Source organism: Takifugu flavidus, chromosome 20 (genome assembly GCF_003711565.1).
Source record: "Takifugu flavidus isolate HTHZ2018 chromosome 20, ASM371156v2, whole genome shotgun sequence".
Classification (NCBI taxonomy): domain Eukaryota; kingdom Metazoa; phylum Chordata; class Actinopteri; order Tetraodontiformes; family Tetraodontidae; genus Takifugu; species Takifugu flavidus.
In genome coordinates this window covers 7,434,506-7,462,453 of record NC_079539.1, presented here as the reverse complement: position 1 = coordinate 7,462,453, position 27,948 = coordinate 7,434,506, and the positions used below count along the sequence as shown (strand labels likewise).

General features: G+C 47.7%; 1 protein-coding gene and 1 long non-coding RNA gene across 3 annotated transcripts in view; one reads left to right on the top strand and one right to left on the bottom strand.

The window, feature by feature from the left end:
• The window catches only part of LOC130517116 (uncharacterized), a 33,114-nt gene extending 18,651 nt beyond the window's left edge, over positions 1-14,463 (top strand). Inside the window, exon 2 of the long non-coding RNA XR_008947639.1 lies at positions 14,231-14,463. This is a non-coding gene — a long non-coding RNA (uncharacterized LOC130517116). The remainder of the gene's footprint in view (positions 1-14,230) is intronic.
• Positions 179-26,918, bottom strand: ctif (CBP80/20-dependent translation initiation factor). Of its 2 annotated transcripts, XM_057018753.1 has the most exons (14): positions 26,748-26,918; positions 22,544-22,773; positions 22,383-22,454; positions 21,700-21,822; positions 21,267-21,340; positions 20,939-21,043; positions 20,779-20,857; positions 14,286-14,362; positions 11,547-11,627; positions 8,973-9,561; positions 8,179-8,478; positions 5,995-6,150; positions 3,072-3,125; positions 179-2,742 (listed from the first exon to the last, which is right to left on the bottom strand). In XM_057018753.1, the coding sequence occupies exons 2-14, from the start codon at positions 22,712-22,714 to the stop codon at positions 2,521-2,523; spliced, it is 2,103 nt and encodes a 700-aa protein (XP_056874733.1). In that variant the 5' UTR covers positions 22,715-22,773; positions 26,748-26,918; the 3' UTR covers positions 179-2,520. The 2 variants fall into 2 exon arrangements, with proteins under 2 accessions (XP_056874733.1, XP_056874735.1); XM_057018755.1 differs by lacking the exon at positions 11,547-11,627.
• Between the last annotated feature and the right edge of the window lie 1,030 nt (positions 26,919-27,948).

Below are 27,948 nucleotides of genomic sequence, written 5' to 3'. Positions count from 1 at the left end.
GGGTGAACACGCCAACGCGGCCGATCATCCCGATTTTAGAAAACATGAAATCAGGGCCGATCTTTTTCATTCCCCCCCCCCCCCCAACAATGACCCCCACGGGCAGCAATATGACGAGGCCACGCCCACTTCTGCTGTCAATGGTGCAGAAAAAACCAAACCGAGCCTTTTTTCCCCATCAGGTTTGAGCGTAACTTTATTTTTCAGTTGCTTAGAAAAGCAGAGCGAGAGCTCAGCGACGACCCGCCGCTCCCGCTCCGTTTTTCCAATCCATGAGAATATGCTAATGAAGGTGCGTCTCATTCAAACGTCAAGTGAGTCATGTGACCCCTGAGCAGAGGGGTCTAAGGGCACACGGGGGCGGTGGGGGTGGGGTGCTCCGCTACCACAGACGACGGGGGCAGTTCCCACCTGCCTCCATCTGCTGCGAGAGCGAGTTGCTCTTTGCATAATGGAAACTGGAATTGCTTCAAATAAAGGAAAACATGGCAATACCACTTCCACACCCGCTCGCAAGCTAGGTATGGCAACCCCCGCCATATGGTGAAATATATAAATGAGCTAAATATAATTTAAATAAAAACCTAGACATAAAGACCCCAGCTCCTCACATATCTGATCTAAAAAAAACCTTGGCGAGGTTTAAGTCGCCTTTCTCGGGTAACCAGTTTAACTTGGTTGTGTTTTTTTTCCTTCCACACATGACCTTAATTCTTGATGCAAGACAGAATACGATATAAAAAAATTAAAATTGCTTTAAATTGCCCACAGAGATCCAATGGGAAGCTAAATATGCGTATGCATGAGTGTGTGCGACTACATCCAGCCATCTGGATTCTGAGCTAACTGCACAGGCAGGCTAACGTCTAGCCGCAGTTTCTGTGGATGTAGTCGTCGTGGCAACTGCCCCATTCCTATTTTTGTTTTTTAAATACATGTAAATACACCGTATGCAGATAACATATCGAGCCCATAAAGTTTACACGTTGGCTAAAATAAGGGTCACATGGGACTAGCTAATGATGTTTGAAAAGTTGGTTTCCACGGTTTCCATGGTCGCCATCGTCAGGTACACGTAGTTAGTTGTCAAAAACAAAGCAAGCCCAAATATTAAACACTTACAAACTGTCCACGGCAAAGAATGGCTTGAATTGACATATTTAAGCATTTTGTGTGCCGAGCTTTGCGTCGTGGTCACATCGCTGCTTTTTATTTTTTTAAATGCGTGTTTTAATGGAATGAAGTCAACAATTGAGTCCTCAGCTCGCCCATGGCTGCTGCAGGGCCCCAAAGAAAAGGGGCTTCCATAAAAGCGGATAATGGACAAGGCCACCATTCTATTAAACACTCCTAAAATCCACCACCTGTCTCTCTCACGGGTCTGGAATATTCATCCTCAACGCAGGCTTCTGCTCCTCCTTAAACTGCTGCCAAACAACTCAAACTGTGCAATAAGGCTATGAATCAATACCTCAAATTCATCATAAAAAAACCTCTGACTTCAAGGTTAAACAATAAAAACACTAAATGATGAAAAAAACTAGTAACTAAAAATGCGCCTGCATGTTTTAACACATAAAGGATCATTTGCCCGCAGGACAAAGATAAAAGATTTATCAGCGGTTTTAATGTTATTCTAGCACTGCCCCCCCCCTCCCATATTTCAAATGCTTCTGTTGACACTGTCCCAAGCCGTGGGGGTGCCAGAGGCAAATGTCGGGAGAGTGTCGTCTCAATTGGGCTCAAGCAGCCATCTGCCACCCTACTCTAGCCAGCCTGATCCTTATCCTCAGTCCAGCCTGGCCCAGCAGGCCCGCTGTCTCATCCTCACAAGAAAGGGTTCCTGCTGGGGGGTGTGGCGATGCTGGGGCAGACAAAGGCAGGGAGGGCAGAGGGAGCTCCACAGACAGGCCCTTTGACCTGGTCCCCGGCCTGGCAGGGGCAAACGGGCCCAGACAGACAGCATCGTGTCTGCTCTCCTCCTCCTCTTTTATCAGCCACACAGACCCCAGGGGCTGACGGAGAGACAGAAGAGGGGGGAGGAGGAATAGGCGGCGAGGGGGGAGGGAAGTGGGCAAGTGAACACAATGAAGAGACTGACACGGAGTACCCAACCCCCCCTCCTCCCCAGCCCTCCATTGGTCTCTGGGTAAAGATCTGAATTCCCTGTGGGCAGGCTGCTGCCCTGTCCTCTCCCCTGTTTGACCCCTGCCCCCCCCCCCCCCCTCTGTCCCCCCACAGCAGCGGCAGCCAGCCCGTCCCCACACTCCTGTGGCCTCTCACGCCCCTACTGGCCACCAGCACTGTTGTCTCCTCAGATGGCGTTCATCTTTTAAAATGAACTTGGTTTGGCCTGTGGTGGATAAATAAGCTGACAGCTGAGTGACATGACAGCTGGGTCCATTTCTTTTAACTAGAGTGGTCATTTCATGTTCACAGGACCACGCTGTTGCTTTGTTTTGGGCAAAAAAACCGTCTCTTTGGGCATCCTGCCCCTCCACCTCACGGGGGAGCCGACACTTAGGTGGTGGTGGTGAGCTTTTGGATGGTGCGGTTGTAGTACTGGGTCGTCAGAGCCTCCAGAGGGTTCCAGCAGTGTGCGTGCAGTTCGATGACCTCCATGAGGAGAGAACGGGTCAGCTGGGACTCCGCCGGACACAGCATCTTGTCCCTGACAGCCGCTAAAAGCTCCGTCATCATTTCTGGGAGCTGCTCCTCCAGAAGACGCCCCATGCTCTGCAGCTAGAGGAGGGAAGAGGATGGGAAGATGTCAGGAGGGTGGAGGTTAGAGAGAGGGGGAGGGAGAGAGAGAGAGAGAGAGGGAGAGCGCCCTTGTTACGGCCAGACCAGAGGCTCACACTCTTGGGCTGTAGTGGTGTTTCTCTGTGGAGAAGCTGTCAGTCCTGCCAACTCAACTGTAAGGTGTTGTGTTGTGTTGTGCATCTTTTCACTTGTGCGTCTGTACAAAACAGTCAGAACTGTAAATGTCGGCCCCCCCTCCTCATATTTTACAGCCCCCAGAATAAAGCGAATGAGCGATTTAAAATAGTTGGCCTGTGTGCTTCTCCTACCTCCATGGAGCAGCAGATGACGGCGTCCTCCTTCAGGTCTGTGGACTGGAGCAGCTGCAGGGAAAATGGAACTGAATGAGTCCACTGGGTGGCTGGGCAGCGTCTAACTAGGGCTGGTTACTGAGTAGGAGTACTCGGTGATGCTGATTACCAGTAGTTTGATGGGTTTATATCTCAGTCTGTGATATATCTCCTGTGTTTCACCCTGAGGAGCCTTAAACTGCCTGAGATGAAGGTCAAACACCAATGACCTCTAGAGGTCATCCAGGACCGGCCAGATAGAAGTTCAAAGTTCAATCAAGACCAACCAAAGTAACTTGAGCCAGGAATATTGGACCCAACAACTTAACTTGGTGTAATCGAGTTACTTTAAAGTCATAAGAGAACTTTTACGTAACAAGTATACTGCACATTCCACTTGTGTGGATATATAAGCCACGTGAGTGAGGAGATTAAGACAAACAACCCCTTTTATTAGTTTAATCAGTTCAGTGGAGGAGGGAGAAAAGACCTAATCCTAATTGTAAATATTTTGGAGTTTAGCATTTTAAATCTTGGAAGTCAACACATGACTTTAATGCTGCCAAGCTGGCTAACGACCATCAGGGCTCGTTGGATGTGGACATGCGCTCACAACGGCCAAAAACACACTGTAGTTGGTAGCCATGCTCGCTGCTTCCTCCCCAGCACCAGTCCGAGCGCAGATGGGCAGGACTGGGAGGACTGGGAGGGGAGGGGAGGGGAGGGGGGGCCACTACAGGAAGACTGGGATGAGGACGGAGACACAAAATGGAGTTGATAGAAATATGGATATTCTGCTGCCTCGAAGCAGCGACAGGAAGTGAGATGGAGGCTTGGAGGTTAGTCTCATTCTGCTCTCCAGCTTCTTCCACTCCTTCAGCTTGGCTCCCTCAGCCTCCGCCAGCAGCTGTTTCCCTGCACATTTCACATTTGCAGTCGGCGCGTCTCGGAGGCCGACGGACGCAGCCCACCTACGTGCATCTGACTGCATTTCATTTTAAGGCTGCCAGTCAGCTCCAAAGGAACCAGCAAAGGTCTTGGGTTCGAGGCTGAAAAAGAAACCAGCAGCAGCAGCAGCAGCAGCTGGGCCTGTTATTTCCACACTGTCGGATTAACGGCATTCCGCTTAACATTCAGGCTGGAGCAGCGCGCGGCCGCCGGCCCCTCGGCACGCTCAGACAGCTGCGGTGACGGCGCGGCTGTTTGATGTGGGAACTCCGCTCCTGTCATTTCTGCAGCAGCACAGTTATGTGACGCGATGGTTCGGCTCGTAATGAGTCCTCGTGGGAGCGCGGGGAGTTTTTCTCCGGTGCATTTAGAACAGCCTGATCTAAACTCATTTACCGTCCACTGCAGCCTCCCGGAGCAGACACCGCACGCTCGCCGGCGAGGCTGAAATATGCAGACGGGCGCATCAACGCGAGAAGAAACCGGGAAACCTTGAGATTCTTTCAACTCCATTCACAATATTTTTCTTCTTCAGACATAAAAAGCAGCAGCTCCCCCCCCCCCCCCCCCCCCCCCGTTTCACCACGATTAGATGCAACACGCTGACGCCATCAGGAGTTGATCAATGAAGTCGACTGGGGGAACTTGCTTGTTTTTGTAATTTCCTCTTTCCTCTGAAAGAGATCACATTTAAAGTTACTACTTCAACTGTAACTGGCTATTCAGGCGTTGCATAGCAACAGGAGGTCCAGCATTACTATTTTTGAATTGTACTACACTCAGAGCTCAATGAAAAGCCCCTAAAACCCTAAACATGAAGCAGCTGACCATCAAAAATATTAAACATTATAAAAAGGATCCGTAAGTAAGACATCTGATTTGATAGTAGATGACTCGATTAACGGTCTATCTTCTCGTCTGTGCCTTATCAGGCTGGGATTGGCATACTTATTTGCACAGTTTAATGGAAGTGATATTTTTAAAAGGCTAAACTGGCTGTGAAACTTCATGAGGTAACCACAGAAACAGGCTAAAGGTGCAGCGAGCAGCGGTGAACAGGCAGAAAAAAAAGAGACTTCCTCTGAAGGTCTGCTTCTGCACGCCTTACTGATCATCCCCGACCGTGCTGGGACTATAGAAGCACCGGAACGGTGTGTTCTTACGCTCTTTGTTAAGGCTGGTCTCATTCTTTACCAACTATAATGTTTCTCCTCCACCTTTTACGTGAAGCACTTTGTCATTTGATCCCTCATTTGCTGTAAATGAAACTTTGTATTGCAGCAACCTAAACAAAAAGGCCAAAAGGCTGTTTGTGGCTTTGTAATCTTACACCAGTGCCACAGATGGTTGAGAAATCATCAATGACTTTAATAAGCGGAAGAATACAGCGTCGTGCACCGCCACAGCTTTTGTTAAGATCGTTTTCTGGATCGACACTTAGACAGGGCGTGGATGGTAGTTATGACCTGTTGTGTTTGTGTGGCGACACAAAGGGTGTGTGTCAGACTGGCAGCGGTGTTGGCATCAGAGACGTGCAGAGAGATTAGAAGACTGTCGTCTCCCCCTTTTTTTGTGTCTCCCTTGCAGGTGGTGAATAAACTTCCCCTGCAGCAAGTGTGACTCGACCGCAGTCTCTTCTGCTTCCTCTGCACTCTCCTCCTCGCTTGCTTCCCCTTTCAACATCCCATCTGTTGTTAACAACCTCTGTGTCGTGTCCGCCGTGGCTCTGCGGTTACCGTCGCAGCGTGTGTATAAGCAGCTGATGGGAACTGAACCTAGATTCACACATCTTCCTGGAACTAATGGCATTCGGAGCGGTTGCACCACTAACCAACCCCTAATGTGGTGTCTGCAGTCTAGACTTGGGCAGAAACAGGAAACTGGAGGGTGCACTGAGACTCATGCACGTGGATACCAGCATTTGGGGTGAATTGAAGTGGATGAGGGTACAGACCTCTCGCAGGCAAGTGTAGATGGGACACACCAGGACCCTGAAGGGCTCCCCCGAGTTACTCCTCATGGTGCCGAACACCTCGCACAGGAAGGTGATGAAGCCCAACCACCTCTCGATGTCGGCCTGCTGGAGCCGCTCTCGATGACAAAAATCCCTCTGAGTCAGAAAGACGAGGAGAAAGCAAAAAAAGAGCGGAGGTTTATTTTAGAAAGGAACAGTCAAACTCTGACAGCGTGTTAACGTGGGCTCTTAGTGGGCAGTAGGTAAGAGGACACGAGCGGAGCCATAATCACCATTACCGTCTTTGCTCCGTCCACGATGGGAGATTTTGAACGCGACACCCGTATTAACCTCGCAGTTTAAAGCACCGCGCTTAAAACCGGGCAGCAGTTGAAAAACACATTAAACAAATGGTGAATTTCTTCAGCGTGCCAGGAGAGGGGGAGAATATGGTAATCTGGTCTGGCAGCGAGTGGTGGGGAACCGTGTGAGAGCTGCAAAAGCGTTGAGGTTAATATGGGTTAATGCTTAATGTGCACTTGTGAAGATGTAACAGCAGGTTTAAAATCAAACTTTATTAACAGCCGGTCGCTTCACATTGGTCTGCCCGTTAACGTGCGCCCGCGATCGCCAGAGTGACAAGTGGCTCGTTTGCATGTACGTACACAGAATGTATAGCCTGACGACGTCAGAAACGGGGCCCCCGCCATATTTGGAGGAGGAGACGTGCGAAGTGTCGCTACGCCGCTGCCGTTTGTGTTGCAGTCGTGTTTAGGCTCTTTGAGATCGAGGCCACAGCAGGAAGGATGGTGGATGTTCTCTGTTCAAGTTTTACACCTGAATTTAAAATGCGAATACAGCTTCATGGTGCCGATTTTTAAAACGCCGCGACCCCGCTGTCCTGTCAGTATTTTGCTCAATAAACAGTATATGTCTGGAGGAGATCACAAGATGGGGGAGAACGGGAAGATTCATTGTTTCCTGGGATAAGAATGGTAAAATCTGAAGGAAGACTGGTTTGAATGGAAAAAACATGACAGAAGTAAGGATGAAAAGAGTGTAGGAGGGTAGCAGAGATCTGAGGGAGAAGGCAAAGCAGGAGAGGAGGAGGAGGGGACGAGAAGGAGACGAGTTGAGGCAGCAGGTGGTTTAACATTTAGACTTTGAATGCCCGCTCAAGGCGTTCTGGTCCACCTTCTGCTCGGCTCTCGGGGAGGTGCAAAGGGTGAAAGGCTGGAGCAAGATAAGGAAGAAAGACAAAGAAGAAGAGAGGAAGTGTGTAGGCAAAAGAACCAAGGCACTGGCCCGTGTTGTTCTGGGTGAGGGGAGGCGATAAGACGGGGGAGCAGAGTAACAGAGCTCATGAAGGGATAAGGAGGGGGCGAGAGAGCCGCTGAAAAATACAATGGCTGAGAGGATGTTTTCATCATGTGTGCAAGGCTGGAACCGAGCAGTTAAGTCAAGGAATGGGGGCTGGAATGGGGCGTGGGGCGCTGGGGTCAGGTCTCTCTCCCCTGGGTGTTTAGATTAGCTGCTCTGCTCACTGACATTTACTGTACCATACATCACTCACAGCAGGCTTCCACCTCAGTCAGGCTGGAAAAAGCCTCCTGGAAAACCAAACACCCAACGCAGCATTGTCAGACTAGATGTGCTGTTATGAAAGTTTAACAGTCACTGAGGATCAAAGGTTTGGTCGTTCCCACTGGTGTTCAGTGGACGGCGTCGGCTGCAAAGATCTGACACTAATGGAGGGGAAAATGCAAAAACTGAAGCAAGCTGATGTCACCAGGCAGAAGGTAGCAGCACGATCGGGGTTAGTTGCCGGTAGTTAACTTTCAGAATAGTGCCAGTCCGGTGAGGGACCAGGCTGAAACTCTAAACCTGAGCCAACGCGCTGAATCAATGAAACGTTTTAGAACTGGAAAAGTGATGAGACAAGACTGACTTTGGAGTTAATGCTAACAAGGTCCACTGAGATTCAAATGCGGGCACCGCGGGGGGAGAAGAAACGGTTGCTATGCTGGCTTTGTTTAGTGGAACCGTAATGAAGCGACTGCGCCGCCTCATTACCTCAATATCAGCAGCAGGACAGTGGCCAAACTGAGAACACATTTATTAAAGTTGTCCCGTTAGATAAAGGTAAAGATCTCGGAGGGCTGCTGTTCTGTCCTGGCGTCTCACCTGCAGCATGTTGAGCAGCAGTGACCTGAACTTGGTTCCGTCCACAATGAAAAGGGCCATCTTGTCACAGAGTTTGGCCGCCGTGGCGGCGAAACTCCTGTCCGACACGGCTTTGGAATAGATGGTGTCGACCACCTGAGCCAAGGTCTCCTCGGAGCGAGTGGAACACTGCGCCTCCTCCATGAAGGAGATCAGCTGCCGCTCCACCCCGCTGCTGTTGCTCCTCATGCTGTTGAGCAGGTCCACCAGCCGGTCCATGCTCTGCGGATCGCCGCTCGCCGAAGCCTCCTGTGCATCTTCCTGTGGTGACGGACGGTACGTTGTTTGAGAGACACGCTCATGACTGACAAAATTAGGAATGTAGATCATATTCTACACATCTGGTCTGTTAATGGCTGATGTTAGCATCGCCCAATCTGGCTGAAGCTGGCAGTTGTTGAGGGTAGGCTTGTAAATTTCTGCTCTAATGGTGAGTTAAGTCGTCAAATCGAAGCACCCACTGGTGGTGGTGGTGATTTAGCTGTAGGGAAGCAGTGCACAGCTGGCTAACTGTGCCCGTGTCAGTAAGTGTTGAGCTAATACTGCTTTAGTATCTCCATTTCGTCTCTAAGAGAGCATAACCTTCTGCAATCTGTCTCTGTGTTAATCTGAGTGTTAAATCACCACCCAGGAAAATGAATAAAGTCAAGTAATGTGAGAAAAGTGTGTGTGTGAGTAATGAGACCGAGCGGTTCTGTGTGTTAGTCCTGATTGCTGTAATATGCTGTGACGGGCAGTAAGCAGCTTTTCAGTACCTTGTCCTTTAGTCTCCTCCTCAGCCGCTCCCTTGATGACTGCAGCAGGCTGATTTTGGGCTTCTCCAACTGGCCCTCACTTGTCTTTTTACTTCCTGGTGGCAGCTCCTTGTTAAGCATCGGATCTGCAGAAGGGTTTGTGGCAGGTGTAGACTCAGACGGGGGTGACTGGCTGGGACTCGTGCCACCGATGTCCACAGGTGCTCTGCTGCCTTCGTCTCCCGTCACAGTTTCGGTCTCTGTGTCTTTGGCCGATCTGGAGGACTCTCCTCTATCGGCTGTAACGTTTGTCTGTCCGTGTACCTGACCTTTCTGAGTGACATGCCAACGCCGGTTCTGGCCTAGTCCCAAATGGTGTGGCGGTCCTGCCTGGCGTGGCCCATGTCCTCCTGGATACTGGCGAGGTGGCCGAGCAGCGCCGCTGTTTCTGTTGTCCCCCAGTTCTGTTGAGTTCTGCTGCTGTTGGTTGGGAGACTGCTGTTGGGTTTGATCCCTCTGGTGTTGCGGTGACTGTTGTTGGATCTGCTGAGGTTGGTTCTTTCCTCCTCCTCCTCCTCCTCCTCCTCCCCCCTGAGGTCGCTGCTGTCTCCTGGAATAAGAGCAGATTTTATTCAGATTTCATGTGATGTAGAGACATTTGTCTTCTGACCTCCCCACTGGTACCACGGTGCCCTGCAGCTCCTTCCCTCCTTAGTTAATCCTTTAGAGGAGCAGAAATAAGCCATATTTTCTCATCTACAATACTAAACAAATCAAATGCAGGGCTGCTTACATTTGTGTGTGTCTGTGTTTCCCTGACCAGCATAGCTCTGTTCTGTTGCTGCTCTGCTCTGGGCTTGACAAGCTGCTGACATATGGTCCAGTGGATTAGTCGCCCTGGCACCGAGGAGGCAACCTATTATCTGCCTGAGCCTGTGAACCTGCAGATAACCGACTAACACACCTTTTTTTCCCAGAGAGCAGGTCGTTAGAAACTCAATTCACTCTAGGGGCTGCTTCCTACTTGCCTTTTTAATATGGCCAGATGCATCCTGGGTAATAAATCAACCCACAACACATTACATGGATACTCGAACGATATGAAGGGAAAGCAAAGTAAATATTAAAACCACAAAGCCGGGAAGACGAGCGTAGTTTAAAATAATGTTCAGAGATGGCGTGAATGTAAATGTGTGGAGTCCGCTGGACTGAGGAGAGAGTTTAAGGCTGAATTCATGCGCACAGAAAGTGGGAACTGCACGAGTTCATCGGTGACAACAGGAATGTTTCATGGGCTCTCACAAAAGCTTCTCCTTGCACTTTTCTCTTTGGCAAACACTCAGCCTTGATTCTCTTCCAGTATCAAAGCGGCTTTGCAAAAGCAAATAAACGGTTCTACCTTGTGAAAGAAAACTGTAGCAAAACATATAAATCTTCTTTTTTTTGGGGGGGGGGGGGGGGGGGTCCTTCCATATCCATTAATATGAGAACAGCCTTGGAAATATTCTCTTTGCCTCGCAGAAGCTCTCTTTCTCAGAGTTTAGACAAACTGTAGAGCCGTGCGTGTTTGTGCTGTAATGCTTGATACACTGAGTTGTGCGTCTTTGTGCACCACACGCATCCATTTTCTCCCTAAATCAAATTTGGGCGTTTCAAAGAAAAATTGCCTAACTGCTGTCTTCCAGAGCAGGGGGCTGCCATCTGCAGCCACGCCTCCCGGTGGTAACAGGACCTGGTTTCTCCTGAACCTGCATAGCACCGAGGAGCCGTTTGTTCCTGTCGGTGTTTCTGCTGCCTCGGCTGTGCAGATGGTCCTTTTTAGCCCCGGCTCTGGGTTTGTGGAACAGCCGTGAACAATGGTGGATGTGCCGCCTGGCTCCTCTGTTCCGCTCCCTCTGGGAGGTTGAGAGCCAGTTCTCCTGGCTCTCTTCTGCCTGACAGGCTGCCTCCAACTGTGCAAAACATTTTCAGCCATCCGCCCGACATGTCGAGAGTCACACGGCTCAACTCGGCTTTGCAGAACAGGATTTTTTTTTTTTAATGAAGATTTCGAATTAGATTTTACGGGTTTAATTTACATCTTCAAACAACACGCAGAGAGGCCGGGCGCCTCCGCCTCAAACCACCACCTTCATCTGTCGATCCATCTGATCTCCCACTAGCTGTTGGTTTAAGCTCGGCTCCTCTAAGCTGGTCTGATCTGCTGCTGATGGAGGTGAAAGCGAGACAGTAATAAAATGTTAATCACGCATAATGACCGCCAGCGCTGCAGTAGCTGGAGTGTTGCCGGGATTGACTGTGCAGGGAAATGTTTGCCTTCGGGATAAACGATGAGACCACTGATGAGATTCTTGTCATCTGGGCGTGATCAGTGGCAGAATGAGATGAGAGGCACTTATTTATTTTCTACATGAATCAGTCTTAAATGGTTTGATAATGTCCCAATCCCACCTGCACACATGTTTATTTTCATCTGCTTTTCCCCCACATATTTCAGGATTCATTAAAAAATGTATTAAAACCCTTCGTATTTGCTAAATTGTAGCTTTTCAAGCGTGAGCTCTGTCCCGTTCCTATGATCCAGCTTGCACTAACCTGGCTGAGACTTGCCGCTTCCCCCCAGGACCAGCAGGAAGAAATACTGGTAACTGGTCACGGGTCAACTGACCAACCAATCTACAAGCAGGAGAGGAAAGTGGGCAGCAGTGCAGGAGACGAATGGAGGAAATGATGGAGAAGTGACGGAACCATCGTAGAAAACGTAGGGAAATAGATGGGAATTACAGGGGCAGAGCAGGGCAATACAGGGGAGGGGGGGAAACAAACATGAACAACGACGGCATTGTTCTTTAAACTACAAGAGGAGAAAACCGAAAAAGGGAAATGAATTGGGAGATGTGAAGGCGGGATGAAGGTGATCGATGTGAGCTGCTGCTGTGGATGAAGCCCTCGTGGAACCATTGAATCACTGGTTGACCCAGACTGGCAAATCAATTGGCCCAGAGGGGACGAGAAGCTTGCAGGCCAGACAGTCAATAACGTGGCCGGAGCTTCACACGGCCAAAACACACGGCTTTAATGGAGTGTGCGGAGACTTTGAATGCATCGCTGCACATCTGCATAGACGTGCTCACAAAACTCCAAGAATGCATAAATGGAGATTATTATCAATATCTTCGAGTCATCGAGGGCAGGAGCAGGAGCAGCAAAGGGTTGGTGCAGAATAGCGAGCTGCTGGAGCGCACGCGGCTCCTCCAGGGCGTAAACAAACGGCAGGTACCAAGCACGATAAAACCAGTCTAAACAGGTGATTAACCAGCAGCCTTCCCAGACCATTCTAAACAGGTGATTAACTAGCCACCTTCCCAGACCAGTCTAAACAGGTGATTACCAGCAGCCTTCCCAGACCGTCTAAACAGGTGATTAACTAGCAGCCTTCCCAGACCGGTCTAAATAGGTGATTAACCAGCAGCCTTCCAGACCAGTCTAAACAGGTGATTACCAGCAGCCTTCCCAGACCGGTCTAAACAGGTGATTAACTAGCACCTTCCCAGACCAGTCTAACAGGTGATTAACCAGCAGCCTTCCCAGACCGTCTAAACAGGTGATTAACAGCAGCCTTCCCAGACCAGTCTAACAGGTGATTAACCAGCAACCTTCCCAGACCAGTCTAAACAGGTGATTAACCAGCAGCCTTCCCAGACCAGTCTAAACAGGTGATTAACCAGCAGCCTTCCCAGACCAGTCTAAACAGGTGATTAACCAGCAGCCTTCCCAGACCAGTCTAAACAGGTGATTAACCAGCAGCCTTCCCAGACCAGTCTAAACAGGTGATTAACCAGCAGCCTTCCAGACCAGTCTAAACAGGTGATTAACCAGCAGCCTTCCCAGACCATTCTAAACAGGTGATTAACCAGCAGCCTTCCCAGACCAGTCTAAACAGGTGATTAACTAGCCACCTTCCCAGACCAGTCTAAACAGGTGATTAACCAGCAGCCTTCCCTGGTACTGGTTTTTATACTGGTCTTTATTTTTTTAAACTGGGAGTGGCGAGTAGCACATTCCAGCAAATCACAACCAATTTGAGTGCAGCTTTGACGTGCACACTAAAGCAGAAATCCATGCACAGCTCCCCCCACGCGTCTCTTCATTCCTGCCACAGCCAGCCTACACTTTCAGGACACACTCGGACCCGACTCCTCTGCCCGCCGGGCTGCGTTTCACACAGCAGGAAGTAGCAGCAGATGCAACGTGTCCGTATTTATTTCCCACCGGACGATTCTGCCCCATCAAGCAAGTCAGCGATCTATAAGAGGATTAACACATTTGGAAACGTATGGGAAGAGTCTCTGGTTAGCTCCAGTTACATAAAAGACGGCGTGGAGTCATTACAGCTGTGTGGGCTGTTTTTCCCTGTTCTGATCCATTAGCTTGTTGCTACGTTTGGAGCTCGGTAACTATGGGATAGTTCTCTTTTCTAGCTTTATTGGAGGTCAAAAGGTCAAATGCAGCTTTACACAGCATGCATCTCCCGCGCTGATCACACACTTTAATTAAAGAATTAATCCACTATCCGGATCTCAGACAAACATCAATCAAATTATCCTGGATTATGGCCGGGCCACATGAAAATGGATGCTTTTGTCATGGACACATGTCACATGCTGGTATCACCACAGAGAGTGAAAGAGAAATGATGATGGAATCAGAGTGGACGGCTCACGGTCCAAGTTTATAGTTGTGTTCTGTTCCTTTCTCAGGTTTTTTTTTTTTTAACGTGAGCTGCAGTTCGGAAAAGAACACATTATTCTCTGGACACAAAAACAAAGATAGAAGTGCTTTCGTCCATTTAGCACAGCTACCCCTCCTTTCAACTACAAATGCAACCAAAATATTTTCTCTTTGCCTGTCTCTTAGCAACTGAAGAGCAGTTTTCCAGTGACATCAGGGCAGGAAGCGAGAGAAAGAGAGGGGCAGAAATTTTAGCTTTCTCTGAAGGAGCTGGTTTGGCTGAAATTAGATTTGGAGTTAGAACAGATGTGCCATTCTAAAATTCAGTGGCACAGTGGGGAGTTTTGAGGCAGGATGCTATTTAACAGTAATTTAAAGAATGTAAAAGCCTCTTTAGTACAGTTTGGATGTTGTAGGTGGCCGAGAGTTTATTTTTAACTGATTTAATATAGAGTAAAGAAACAGTAACTCCATTGTCCATGGGACAACAGAACCTACATTCCTTCCTTGACTTTGCTTTGGTTGCAGAAAAATGTTGGTTTTATCAGACAGTCTGGGCTCTGACGTCTGTCAAGAGGAAGAAAACAGCATGTGTGAGCCTACCGCCGGTCGTTCCGCCTGCGCCGGAAAAGCTTCTTGGTGTGTGCGATCTCGGCCTCATTGGGAAGAGGAGGGAAGACCTGGAAGAAACATAATCGGAGAGTGAGAGACGCTGCTGGCAAATGATTGACTCTTCTTTTTCAGCTGAATAAAGTGATCCAACAAGCTGAACATAAAGGAAGTACTGATTGTTCTAATCGTTGTTTTTTTCCCTAAAGTTGTACGGAAACCAAAGAGCATCTGTTAAGCTTAATGGCCTCAGTCCAAACAAAGGTCGAGCCCCCGTCTCAGCAAACGAGTGCTGAAAATGTGAAATCTCGGCGTTTCGGTAAAAGCAGCGTTTCACCGCTCAAGACAGCTGTGCAGAGGAGCACTTTCGCTTTCACTTTCACAGAGGAGCAAACACCAATTAAGTTGCATCGCCCCGAAAATCTGCAGCCCCGGGCAGATGGTGTGGGTTTCTAAATTTTTAGAATGATGATGGGATTACAGAAATATAAAAATAGACCTGATGAGCGTCCTCTGCAACAGTCACTTGTCATTATTAATCAAGGTAAACACAAGGCTGAGCAGCAACACTGCACACAAATTACAGGCTGCAGACCCGTCAACCGTTCTGTCCTGCTGATGTAGATGGATGGAAAAGCTGCGGGTTTAACTCTGCGTCAACATTCTGGACAGCAGTCTGCAGCTAAAGCTAACGAAGGCTACAAACCTTTTACAGCAAAAGAACGATATTTAGTTCTGATGCCGAAAGTGGAAACAGAAGAGTTTTCCCCTATTTTCTAAATGATGGTCCCTACAGTGGTCCCATAATGACGCGAGGGAATAGAAAACACGCCTGTTATTTTCTCCAATGAGAAAATGAAACAGGACCATCATTCAACCAACATCAACCCTGTCAATCATACTGCACACCCCCTTTGCTGAGCATCGCTGCCCGTTACTATGGTTATAGGGTATCTTGGATCAGCTCTGTTATGCATACGTTCAGTCTCCCGGGTGCATGCGGGAGAGTTTTGTGCTACTGTTTTACATTGAGTGCAAAAATAATGTTGCAGACATATTTTAACAGCATGTGTACCCACCCCTCACATGAAGAAGCAAAACTGTTCAGCATCAATGTCAACTGCCAATTAGGGGTGTGTGTGTGTGTGTGTGTGTGTGTGTGTGTGTGTGTGTGTGTGTGTGTGTGTGTGTGTTACAGCAGACAGCTGATGGAAAGCAACACGCATAAATATCGATCGAACGCATCGTGACAGGAGGTTTTTTTCATCCACTTGACAGGAGGTTCTTGATTTTGGGTGTAACCAAGTCCTTAGGTGTTACTTCATTCTGCTGGTCCAAAACGCTGATGCAACAGTTGTGTGTACAGTCTACAGCGCTCCATAACACCATCCTCAGGATGAGCATACATTAATAAAAATACGCTAGGATTCACTCTCAAACTGCCTTTGAGTTTGAGAAGAGAAGCTGATATTTGACACTTCTGCTCTAACCTACTTCTCTGCTGTGGGATCGTGATTAAATCCAGATGTTAGAAGCTGAGCGTGAGTGTGTGTGTCTGTGTACTCAAGCCGGGAAGGCAGACCAATGTTCTAAAAAGCAAACACAGACATAAAACTCATGTTTGTCCATAAAGGGAAAGATGTAGAGATTTCCCCTCAGACCAAAACGTATTAATATGTATGTGATTCTGCTGGCCTGACCACAAGAGAAACAGGAACCGTCACGTGTTTAGCTACTGTAGTTTAACTCCAGGATATCATTAGTTGCGGCACTGCCGCCAAATGGTGACCAGATGACAGGTAAACAAAACCCCAACTTCATGAAAGACTGTTAAAGGATGTATTTGTTCCGTACAGTCTGGGTAATTAAAAAGATAAAGATAACAGCACAGCAGAGAAACGCTGAAACGAGAAAAATGCCTGTGTGTGTGTGTGTGTGTGTGTGTGTGTTGCTGTTGAGGGAGCAGCCAGTGTGGTGCACATCAAAGCGATGTGTGTGCTGACCTGGTCCTCTGCCAGAGGACCTCTCACCTTGTGGGAGGCAGCGTGAGCACTGTGGACGTGACAAAGGTAGCGAGGCCGGCTGGCTGAGAGGAGACTGAAATGTACGACCGTGGGTGGTGTTTAGATTTGTGTCGGGGGGGGGGGATTCTCGCTGATAAGAATTAGACTTTAGGGACGGTAGCTTTACTTGTTCGTGTGGATGATGCCAAGGGAAAAAAACCCATATCTTTTTTTAATTGCAATTTAACCAGAATTGAAATGTTATACTGTAACAACACAGGGAGTAATCTGCACGATATGAGTGCAAACGGCAAAAATAAGCTCGTGAAGAAGATCAAACATGAATTGTTTGATTGAAGTGTACACCGTGATTGGGTGTGGACCTGGAGAGGGAGGGGGGCAACTTGACATACTTCACAGCATTACGTGGCGAATGATTGGAGAGATGCTAATTTGGGACGCTAACATTGGTTTTTACAGTTTCCTCCAACATTTTAACAAACCCTGGTGATTTCCAAAAATAAGTCATTTTTCAAAGGTTTTGCCACGAAGGTCCCGACCCGGGTCGAATGCCATTGTCTGTCCATTCATAATAATGACGTGAGTTAGTGTGAAAGAGGTTTAAGTAACAAGGAAGGAAAGTAAGGAAACGTGAAAAGCGAATGGGGATGGAAACTTGGGGAGTAGAAAAGGAGAAGAATGATTACACAACTTTCCCTGCAGCAGCATAGAATGTGGAGTGCACGTCTTCCTGTCCCTTCTAGCATAAAACAATTCTGGTGCGATGCTCATTTAGCCAGGCCATTGTTTCTCTCAGGCTTATTTATGTTACTGGGGGCCCTCGGCCAAAAGCAATAAATCCAAAAGTGCCCCAGGGGTGGCATTACAGAACAGGTTGTTGAGAGCACAGAGGAGGGGGTGGCCAAGTACGACAAGAGGACTGACTGTAAATACAAGATAGAGCACATAAAACCCGGAGAGGAGAGGACAGGAGTGTGGACATGCTGTCTGGAAACACTGCACCAGATACGTGACGCTATAAAATATCATTTGCCGTTTGTTTAAGCGCAGGTCAAACAGATTCAGTCGCCAGCGTTTCAGATGCTTTATGGGTGACAGGCTTTAGCTGGCGGTCTTCTAGACCCCCAATACGTGTGCACCGGTCCCGGGCTGTCATGGATGTGGTTACAGCTCAGAACCAGGGACCCCAGTGGAAGCTGTATTCCTGTATACACTTCAGTACCAAACAAATGAGCCTTTCCTACTTTGAAGCGTCTACAGATTTCCATCCGATAGGTCGGCTGATCGGTGATGAGAGTAGGAGAGATCGGCCCCGACATCCACAGCTCATTAACCAAGTGGTTTTCCGAGGCGGAGGCCACAGCAGAGCGCTGGCGGTTGGATAGGTGCATCAAAGACCTCGGAGGTTCTCGCTATAGGAGCCGGAGCCATTGTGGGATCAAAGTGTCAGAGAAAGGGAGGGAAAACTGTAGTCTCCTACAGATGTAATGGTGCAACGGCAGCTGCTGCAGGGGCAGCAGTGGGAATTCTGGCTTACACCTGACCTGTGACCACGTCGGTGATGAGAGAGACTCAATCATGCTTGGACAATGGGAGTCACCGCATCTTCTCAGCAGGAGCCGTGCCGTCGTGTTTTCCTCAGAATTGGTAAAGGCTGATGTTGATGTTACAATATTATCAGGTTTAATTGAACAGGAAGGAGCAGCCGAGGTCTCCTGGAGGCCATTTGGATAATTAAGCAACTGAAAGCCAATTCAACAGCTTTTTCTTTTACTGACGTTTGACAAAATCTTTCAGTATTAAAATGATCAAATTGTCCATATTAATTGATTTTGCTCTCTCTACAGTTTGTCAAATGTGAACTGGTTTGGTCCAACTGGGTAAAGGTAACATGTAAATAAAAGAAAATGTGATTAATTTATCATTCATTCATTCAGAATGCTGCATAAACGCTGATCAAGGTCGTTCATATAATGGGGAAGGGGGGGGGACTAATTTCACTACCTTAAAAGAACCATAAAAGTGCCTTTTTTAAAGACTTGATATAAATTCTTCTTTTAGTCTAATATAAAAAGGCAGTCATGAACATCAATTTAAATTCCTGGATGCGCGTTTCCCAGGGTTCCCCACTTTGATGCATGAACTTGAGTGTCCTGTTCTCCCATGATTGAAGCCCCAGCCAGGCAGTGGGGACTTGGCCAGCATGTCTGCTTAATAGAGTGCAGGAGCCAGGCAGCAGTAGGACCAGGAACAATAGCAGGAAAAGACCACAGGGAGGGGGCTGCCGGTCACCGTGACCCCCTGGATATTGTTCTTCTGCCCACCGACATGTGAAGGAGGAGGGGAGGAGTAAAGGAGGACACGGGGAGAAGAGCGGAGCGAGGCTGAGGCCAGTGTCGGTAGCCAGGATAATAGGAAAAGGGAAACCAGCAGAAGACGACAGCAAACACACGCACGAGTGTTTGAAGAGAGCAGAGCAATGCAGGCAAAGCATTGAACCACGTTAGAGAAAGCTTTGACTTCAATGTAGACAAACTGACACCTGAATGACAGGCGGGCAGACACTGTGACCCCGCCCCCTGCGTCCCCTCTCAACCAGGGTCCTGCTCTCCAGCACGTACACGTCCAGACACACGGGCTGACCAGTTGGGAGCTCCAGTCTCCTGCTTTGTTCCCCTGCTGGATGACTGTTCACACACACACACACACACACACAAACCGGACGTCTCCTGAATGACTAACCGCTCTCTCCGCCTCGCCGGTTGTCAGCCTGACCTCCCCCCTCCTCTATTTCTCACACAGTGACCCCATGACGTCTGTGGGCTTTCACCTTTAGGCCACCAATAACATGCCAAATGCATTAATGATATAAAACCAGGCTGAGATCATAAATTGTAATATTTCCTGAATGCAGAGAAGATTCTGTCCATGTGACTCGGCACCTCTGGTTCTTTCTGCCTGACCCCTGAATTCTGGCTTCACAGCAGTCTGGGTGTGAGGGCAGGTTAACGTGCACGCCGGCTGACATTCCACAGAGGCCAGCAAAAGTACAGCAGAATCTCAGGCCAGGACCAGGAAGCACAGGCGCACGAACACACACACACACACACACAAAGATTTTTTCCACATCCCAGGGCTACTTGTAAGTCTATTCTGGCTCCTGGAAAAGGGAAGTGAATGTTGGCTGAACGTGTGGAATGCAGACAGGGATTACGTAGCCCTGCAGTACACATCAGAGGGTGACGACTGTGGAAAAGGGACGCTGTTGCTTTTGCTTGGTTACAGCGAATTATGAATATTTCAGGGAGGGGTGAGAGTTGGTAATGTTGTTTTGGAAACTAATCAACAGCATTATATATGGATGTACCCAAAACTGGTGGTCATTTGTTGTCTGCAGGATTGAAGCGGGAATCTGAAACAGCCAATTGTGACAGACAGGACGCATCACGACGGGACATATGAGCCCGAAACCAACGAACAAACGTGGCCGACTGTCTGCGCTGCTGATTGAATGTGCGGAAATGGGAAATCACGGCTCAGGAAGTATACAGCGAGGAAGCCACGTTGGTGGTGCAACTAAGCCCATCTTGACTGACATACTAAAGGGGATAATAAAGAGTGCTGGAGCCAAGAGGGAAGGAAAAAGGAAGACGGCAAAGCTCATACGCGCTGAAAAATGGCTCAGACAGCAGAGGTTACACGTAAGGCAAGGGCTACATGCTATAGGTGATTTAAAATGAAACCCTCAATCCCGCCGGGAAAACAAGCTTGCAGAAAGATGGAGAACTGAATATTTTATAGTTTGTTTACCATTTACGTAATACTGAAAAATATAACAACTACCTTTGGCTGTAAATCACATATATGCCAAGATATAAGACAGAAAAAACATTTTATGTCTGCTGAGTTCAAGGATGATTGTGTCTCCTGTTCAGCTTACATTTTCATAATGAAGGTGAGTTTGTTTTGGTTGATATGTAGAGAAAAACCAATATTTCCAGCACAAAACTAAAGAAAATGCAAGTACGCGTCTGATAGCAAAGCAGTGATGTCAGTGCAGCATCTGTCCACTAGGTGTCACCGAACACACATCTAAACTGAGCGCGAGTATTTCTCATTTTAATTATTTAAACTGTATACATGATACATTTAAAGTGACTTTTATATATATATATATATATATATATAATATATATATATATATATATATATATATATATATATATATATATTTTATATATATAAAAAAAGCATGCCATGTTTTGTGCTCGTGTTTGTACCTTTGTTTTCATTTTGACGCGTCATGTTTTTTCAACGTAGATGTGATTCAACCATTATGTCAACAGGGGGCAGTGTTAAACAACCAATAAATGGATCAAGGTCCCAACGACGCAGCCCACAGGATAATCTACAAAAACAAGATTTCATTTCACCAAAAAAGGAAAGAAAAAAATCCGACTTACGGAGCGAAGATGAGGTAGAAATCTTTCTATGTCGTTCATGTCGATGCCGTCATCCTCCTCGAATCTGTTCTTGTTCATCCTGATGGAGAAAGCGTGAAAGACCATCGAGCTCAGTAAGATTCCAAGGCCTGAATGATCAAAATACTGCTCCAGATCGTACCCCTCTCTGTCAATGTGGGGCAGGTGCTTTGGCGTTCCTCTGATGTGTTTCCTATGGAAATGGCTGAAGTTGAGCTTCTCTGGCTGCACGTCCCAGCCTGCACCCCTGCAACCACAAAAACCTCCACCCATCAGTCATATATGGCGGCATAGTGGTTAAAATGCTCTGGTGGCATGGCGAGAAGGTTGTAGGTTCAATCCCCAGTTACAACAGTGTAATCCTCAGGAAATAATGAGTCGGGGCAGGAGGTCTCACTCCTCAATCTGTCATATGAAACCACATGTTTTAAACTCAGCCTTGTGTGAACCTGCTTCAGAAACTCTCTGACCCGTGTGAGTCCATTGTGTTGGCAGCCCAAATGTCCGTGCCCAGGATGTCCAAGGAGCCGTCTCTGGTCCCGTTCTACGTGCAAAAGAAGACAAGTTCAGTGCGACGACACCCACCCGGTCTTAAATAAGCCAACTCCAGCCGAACAATCGAACTCATTTTAGCGACGCTGCTTGTTGCTTGTTTACAGCCCGACTATCAGCACGATGAGAGAACGATCTTCATGCAGGAAATGGTGAGAAGATCAGACATGGACCTCCTGCAGCACCATGAGACGCTTATTCACCTCAGGCTGACAAACCTCGATTTACAGAATTTTTTATGCCCCAAATAATCTGTCGAGCTGCAGACAGACTGAAGGATACCCCCCCCCACCCCAACACACACACACACACACCACACACACACACACACACACACGGCGGCTTCAGTACCTTTGCGGGGCCCTTAAACTGGTTGTTCCTGCCTCTGCTGCCAGAGCGTGAACCAGATCCGGGTCTAGAACCAGAGCTGGGCCTGGAGCCAGTGCTGCCATTGCTGCTGTATTCCCACTCATCCTACAGAGGATGGGGGGAAAAAAGCATTCATCTTTACTTAAAACGGAAGCATGGTCGAACATTTTAGAACATTTACAACAACCTGCACTGATGTGCCTGTTTCCTGGATGCTGATGAAACTAATTTCATTCATCTCTGTGTCTTTAATCCCATTTCCCTCTCTAAACACATGCGCTCTGCACTGCCAGACTGAGAGTAACTCGTTAAGGATTATTCATTTACTGGCCAGAACCTCAGTCGGTGGTTAAGGACACACTTTATCCTGGCTGCGGATGAAAAAGGCTCCCGTCTCCTCTGATCTGAGCTGACAGGAGGGGGAACGTGCACATCTGCCGACCTCTGCCCCATTAAATATCACACTCCAGTAGCTCCAGCAGCAGTTGACACAACACAAACATTAAGCGTCCAACTTAACTAATATCTACAGAATACAACTACAAAATCTGAATGATGCTCAGGATAAAGCCCTGACACTAGTGGAAGAACTATTTATTCTGTTGCCCAAGAATGAAATCAGCTCTCAGCTTTTACAGACGAGCAGGACGTTGATGCAGACTTACAGGCCTGATGGAGCCCCTCCCCCTCGAAGACGTCCAGCTTCCATCTCTTTTGTTGTTCAAGTCGTCTGTCCACTGGGGGGAGAGAGAGACGTTGGGGACAAGCTGGTCAGGTTCCATTCATAAGCGTACGGGACGCCGTCCTGTTCAGACGCAGCTCAAACCTGAGGCACTTTGCTGCCGTTGTCCAACTCTGCGTCCGCCTTGTCCCCCAGAATCCCCTGCACCTGATACTCCAGCACGTAACTGTCGATGAAGCGCTCCAGCTCTTCGATTTCCTGCGAGCGCGTGCTGCCAGCCTCGGATGATGCCGACGCTACCGAGGAGTTCTCCATGGCGACCTGTGCCGTAATAGGTGGGAAGGGGAGGAGGGGGAGGGAGGACGGGAAGTGTCCTGGAAAGGACAGAGGGAAGTGGAGCAGAACGGGATAAAAAGTCAAGTGCGGCGCTCATTGGGGGGGGGTTAGCCCACTTTTACAGTATTTATGAACCTGTTATTGTTCTTCCACACATCAAAGCTGATGACTTTATGGTTTTTATATGACACTAAACACTTATTGCGTAACAGCCGTTCAAGCAGACGGGCATGAATGCGAGTTACTCTAAATTGTAAAAGAGGATCTTGACCCTCCATTACAGGATGAATAGCTTCAAGCTTTCTGAGCTTCCTCCTCTGTTGTCACTGCTCAGGAGCGTCTTCTAACCTCCATCGGCTGCTGTCGCGCCTGCGTCTCCAGCTTTATTTACCCATATATTAGCTGCCCTGTCCCTCCCGGCACTGTTGTGACAGGCGTGAGATCACCTGACGCTCCCCACCCCGACACCATCCCGCCTGCATGTCTGTGGACACTAAGCTCCTTTGCAGCGTGGCTTGATCACCAGCCATGCAAAGAGGATTTATGGCCCTGGAGCACGCAGAATGATATCTGCTGAGGTCTGGGGAACCAGGGAGAGTCCGACGAGTTCAGGGCTAAGTCTTTGGTGGTGGTGGGGGGGGCAACATTCCAAGAAAATACCTCCAATTATCAACAAATACTTCCAGGGAAACGCACCGAGTTGGAGATACCTGACCACCAAAATATGAGACCTGAGGGTCCGTGATGAACCTGCAACCGTGTCTTGCCCAAGGACACATGAGAATCCCTCATCCAGCAGCACCAGCGTGTACCTTCAGTTAGAAACGTGCGTAATCTCCTCCAACGCCGCAGAGTCAACATGTCCTAATCTACGCTACTGTAGTGTGAGTGCTATAATCTGTTATACGCTGTATTGATGTATGGGTAGATGACAGCGGGCAGATCATCAGGGCATTTGTCTAATCTATAACCCACACTGCAGCTCATCTGTTTATCCTAACTAGCCATTAGCACGTCTGTGCGGGGCATTTACTCACTGAACGTCGTCCACAGATCAGAGACGAAGGCTGAATTTAGACTGCAGAACCAAACGGTTCTAATTTGATGCCAGCCCGGTTGAATCTGGCACACAGGTGACTAACGATCCAACATAATCTACTGTATATATCATGATGCTACACCTGCATATTCTGAAGCTCAGAATAAAAAAGCAATCGATGTCCCACCTCAAACACAGGCCCCGTCTCTCTGTCCTGATGTGCTTCTCTTCAGTTTCAGGAGGATGATAATAAAACTGTGATGTGGACGCCGCGTGAGAGTCAGCGAGGAGGCTAAATCAGGGAGTTCGTCGCGTGTAAACAAAGACGGGGCCTCACAACTGGTTTATAATGGTACACATTAAAGTCCAACATGGCCGACGGGCTGTGCTGACTGAAGGCAAAAGAATAAGTCAGAGCTATAAATGACACAAACAATCATCCATATGGTTTAAACACACACCTGAACGTCACCCAACGGCCTTAAACATTGATGCAAGTGATGACAGAGTGGTGCGGAGCAGCCAGTCCATATAAAAACATTGGTCTTCGTCTCTCCGTCTACATCTGACCCAACTTCCCCCTGCTCCTTCCTGTTGCTTTGCCTGTCTCTCTCCTATTAGAGCTGTTCAAAGAACAACTTGACCTTCGTGATTATGTGTGATTAATATTGCATGACTGAGTTAGAAAACTTCAATATGGACGTTTATTATCGCCACGTGTCAATGAGGCAAATGTCAAAATAACAAAGTTTGGCTCAAAGCAAAATAACAGGTTAACATCCACCATCTTGCGGACCTGAACGGGCCATCGGCGATTTCCAGCCTGTGACATGGTTACGTAAGAGCAAGAACCACCATAATCCACACAACCCAAACAGAGCAGGACGTGGGACCTGGTCTCCTGGGTCGTAATCTAAATCCAGGTTCTCAGCCCATGCAGAGAAAGATCCTAATATGTCTAATCTAGTCTTCTACCGACTGCTGGCTTAATCTGAGATTTGTGAAGAAAATAGTTTGATACAGGAGAGCAGTGAGTTTGAGTTGATATAGTGTGTTTTCTCGTAAACACAAGTATATTTGTATTACCAACAGTTGTCATCTGGGGGCGCCTGTGGTTACATAACCTATAGGGGCATAAATGTATATCCTGACGTAGAATCATCCTGATATTATTTTAAAGATGCATCACTGTGCCTTTGCTACAAAGCCTGTATGTTAAGATTACATTTTAGAACCTTCTATTTTCACCCTTCTGCCCCCCCAAAAATGTGTTTACTCATTTGGTGGGAGCTGAAAGGTCTAAAACCAGATTAACAGAACAGCAGAAGGGGGTCCAAGAGGAACGTGGACGCTTGTACATGAAAAACAATGGCCCCATTGTGCCCCTATAGCCCCATGGTGACCTAATGGGACACAACAGGGTAAACGTAGAACTGGGACAAAAGCCCCCACAATGTCAGACACAAACTCAAAGAGAGTCCTGGAAAACAAGCCGGCCTGTGGCCGTCCTGAGGCCTCAAAGTGAGCAGTGACTGAGCTTAATCCAGATAGACACGGGATGCTGAAATTAAGTTCACACTGTAAAGGTTCAAATAAAACCATAACCCGAGCTTTTGGCTGCAGTGGTTTATAACCCGCTTCTCTGACCAGTTGTCCTGTTACTGATACATCTGAGGTCAGAGGTCACGTGCTCATTCCTCATCCAGTTCAGTGTTGAGTAAATCAATGCTTTTCTGTTTAAAAATCACTAAAATGTCACAAGACTAACTTGTTGCTATAGCATTGGTTATACTCTCCTGGAAGCAAAGGCCTTCAGAGTACATCAGGGCTGATTTAAGATCAATATGGGGGTGCACGATTAGGTTAAAACTACTGACATTTCATTACTGAGTGACAAATGGCTTAGCTGTCTGAGCAGATGCCAGGAAAAGCATACAGATAAATGACCATTCAATGCAAGGGTTCCTGGCTCAACCTGATTTGCAAGTCAGGGTGAGGAATGAACACAGACGCGCGATTTCAGAGGAATGTTACACATTTCCTTTGCTGGATCCTCATTATTCATTAATGTGTTGACACGTATTTAAAGATTAACCATCCACCTCTATTGAGGAAGGCTTTAATGGGCAGCACGTGCCTGCACGTTAACGTACACTGATCTTAATTCAAGACAGTGAATTCCAAAAGGAATGTCGGGAATGTTACAAGAAGTTCCGAGGCTGTGACTCTGCACAAATCTTGTGTCAGTTTTCCTGAAGGACCAGGGGTGTGACATCAGCAGACGGTACCAACCGCCGGTTCTGCCAGCAGCTGGGATCCACGATCTGTTGCGCTCAACAGCTGCTCAACTGCAGCTCAACTGCAGCAGGCTCGGCCCATTTTCGCGATCTACCACCAATCTACCAAAGTAAACTGGCATTTTTTGCCATTTCTGTCCAGCCCATTCAACCATGCGGAAAACGAGCCGACTGCATGCGTGACCATAACAACTCAAACCTTCGCATCCTGTGTTATTTGTCTGTAACCACGCCCATGCTTTCATGCATGCTAGCTCTGGATGAGCCCGTTAGCCCTGCCAGGATCCTGCCAGGGGGGTTGTGCCGCTGTTAGAAAGGACAACCCAGTGAAATCGATGGTAAATCAAACAAAGGAACAGCTGGAGCCGCCTCCATTCCCTGGCCAACACGTATGACCGGCAACATTAGTGATGCAACGTTTCAGGCTACCCAGCCGGCGGCTAGCATGCGCTAGCTCCAAGTTGAAACTGTAAACAACAGCGCGTAAATTACAAATTAGGTCCGTTGTTCGTCAAATGGGACGCAGCAACAAGTTTGGTGGTTGTGGCCAACACACAGACGAGCTACTGACAGGTACAGCCAATTTGATCAAGCGCATTTTGGGGGCTTTCTATGCTGACCACCACCAGGATTCCAATTCACACATTCATCGACTTATAGACGGATAAATCCTCACCTGAGTTGAGCCTCCGACTCCTGGAGAACCCGGTGTCACCCCCGTGATATTAAATCCACCGTGTCATGGGTGACTTTTTCCAAAAGAGAGGTCGGGGAAGAGGATTAGCCGTGTAGCGGTAGCTTACACTGACGTCCCAGTTGAGGAAAACGGGAATGCAGGAATGTGACGTTCAGCCCGGTCTGCACTGACACGTGCGCGACGCAGCAAGGGACTCTGGGAATTGGAGTTCCGCTATAATAAAGTTTATTATCGGACTGTCTGACCATTCTAGAATTATGCTATTCCTGTTTTTTTTTTAATTTTATAACAGACATTGTAGACTGAAAAGCCCAAAATTAAATGGTAGATATACTAAACATGCACATTGGAAAGTTTATTGTCGACTTCTGTAAACTAGAAATAGTATAGCTTCGACTACTCACTCCTAAAATGCGTGCTAAGATAAACATATTTGAACTGTCTTTGCGTTTGCCCCCTGTTAATATATTCATAACTGAGTGAAAATATTTGAAGCCTTAATTGTTAATATTGTTAATTCCTCATATTAGCCACAAGAGGGCAGGGTCGCACGTCCGAATGCATGATATGAGCTCGAAACTTATTCTTACTATTTTCCAGCAACGCTTAAACGGAAAGCAACATCCTCTTGCCAGATGGTTATTATCTGAATCTTGTGCTGCCACGCAATTCTTAAAATATGTGTTTGTGTAGCTCATATTTTTATATCTACACACGGTCAGTTGGTGTAAAAATCCCGACCCTCTGCGGACATTAAAAGAATTACAGATGCCTTCTCTAAGCTTTTTGTGCAGTATGAGCAATTTATTGCAAACATAAGAAATCTTTTACATACAGAGAGAGAGAGAGAGAGAGAGAGGGGGGGGGGGGGGGGGGGGGCACTATCAATACGAAGAACTACTTAACTAAAAATCAAACTGTGCCCGAAACCTCCCTCCCTGGTCCAGATGGCTCCAAAATATGCTCTCTATCACAGGGAGAAGCTAATTAACTACCACGGTGTGATGAAGACTCCAGCAGGTTACCACACCCCCACAATCAGGCCCACTTCCCTCCTCACTGAGTCTTGTGTCTGTCCCAGTCAATAATCTGTCCGTAATCTTCCAATAATTCCAACTGCACATTTTTCCTTCTGCGCAAAGATCCAGATTGCTCTGCCGTTCAACTTAGCACTAAAGAA

What these genes read in the sequence shown, in the direction of transcription:
- ctif (XM_057018753.1), bottom strand. Translation starts at nt 22,714, where the DNA reads ATGGAGAACTCCTCGGTAGCGTCGGCATCATCCGAGGCTGGCAGCACG. An exon ending in GGAGGAGACTAAAGGACAAG is followed by an intron (nt 8,479 to 8,972) that starts GTACTGAAAAGC and finishes CCGTCACCACAG; the next exon opens with GAAGATGCACAGGAGGCTTC. An exon ending in TCTACACTTGCCTGCGAGAG is followed by an intron (nt 3,126 to 5,994) that starts GTCTGTACCCTC and finishes TTTTCCCTGCAG; the next exon opens with CTGCTCCAGTCCACAGACCT.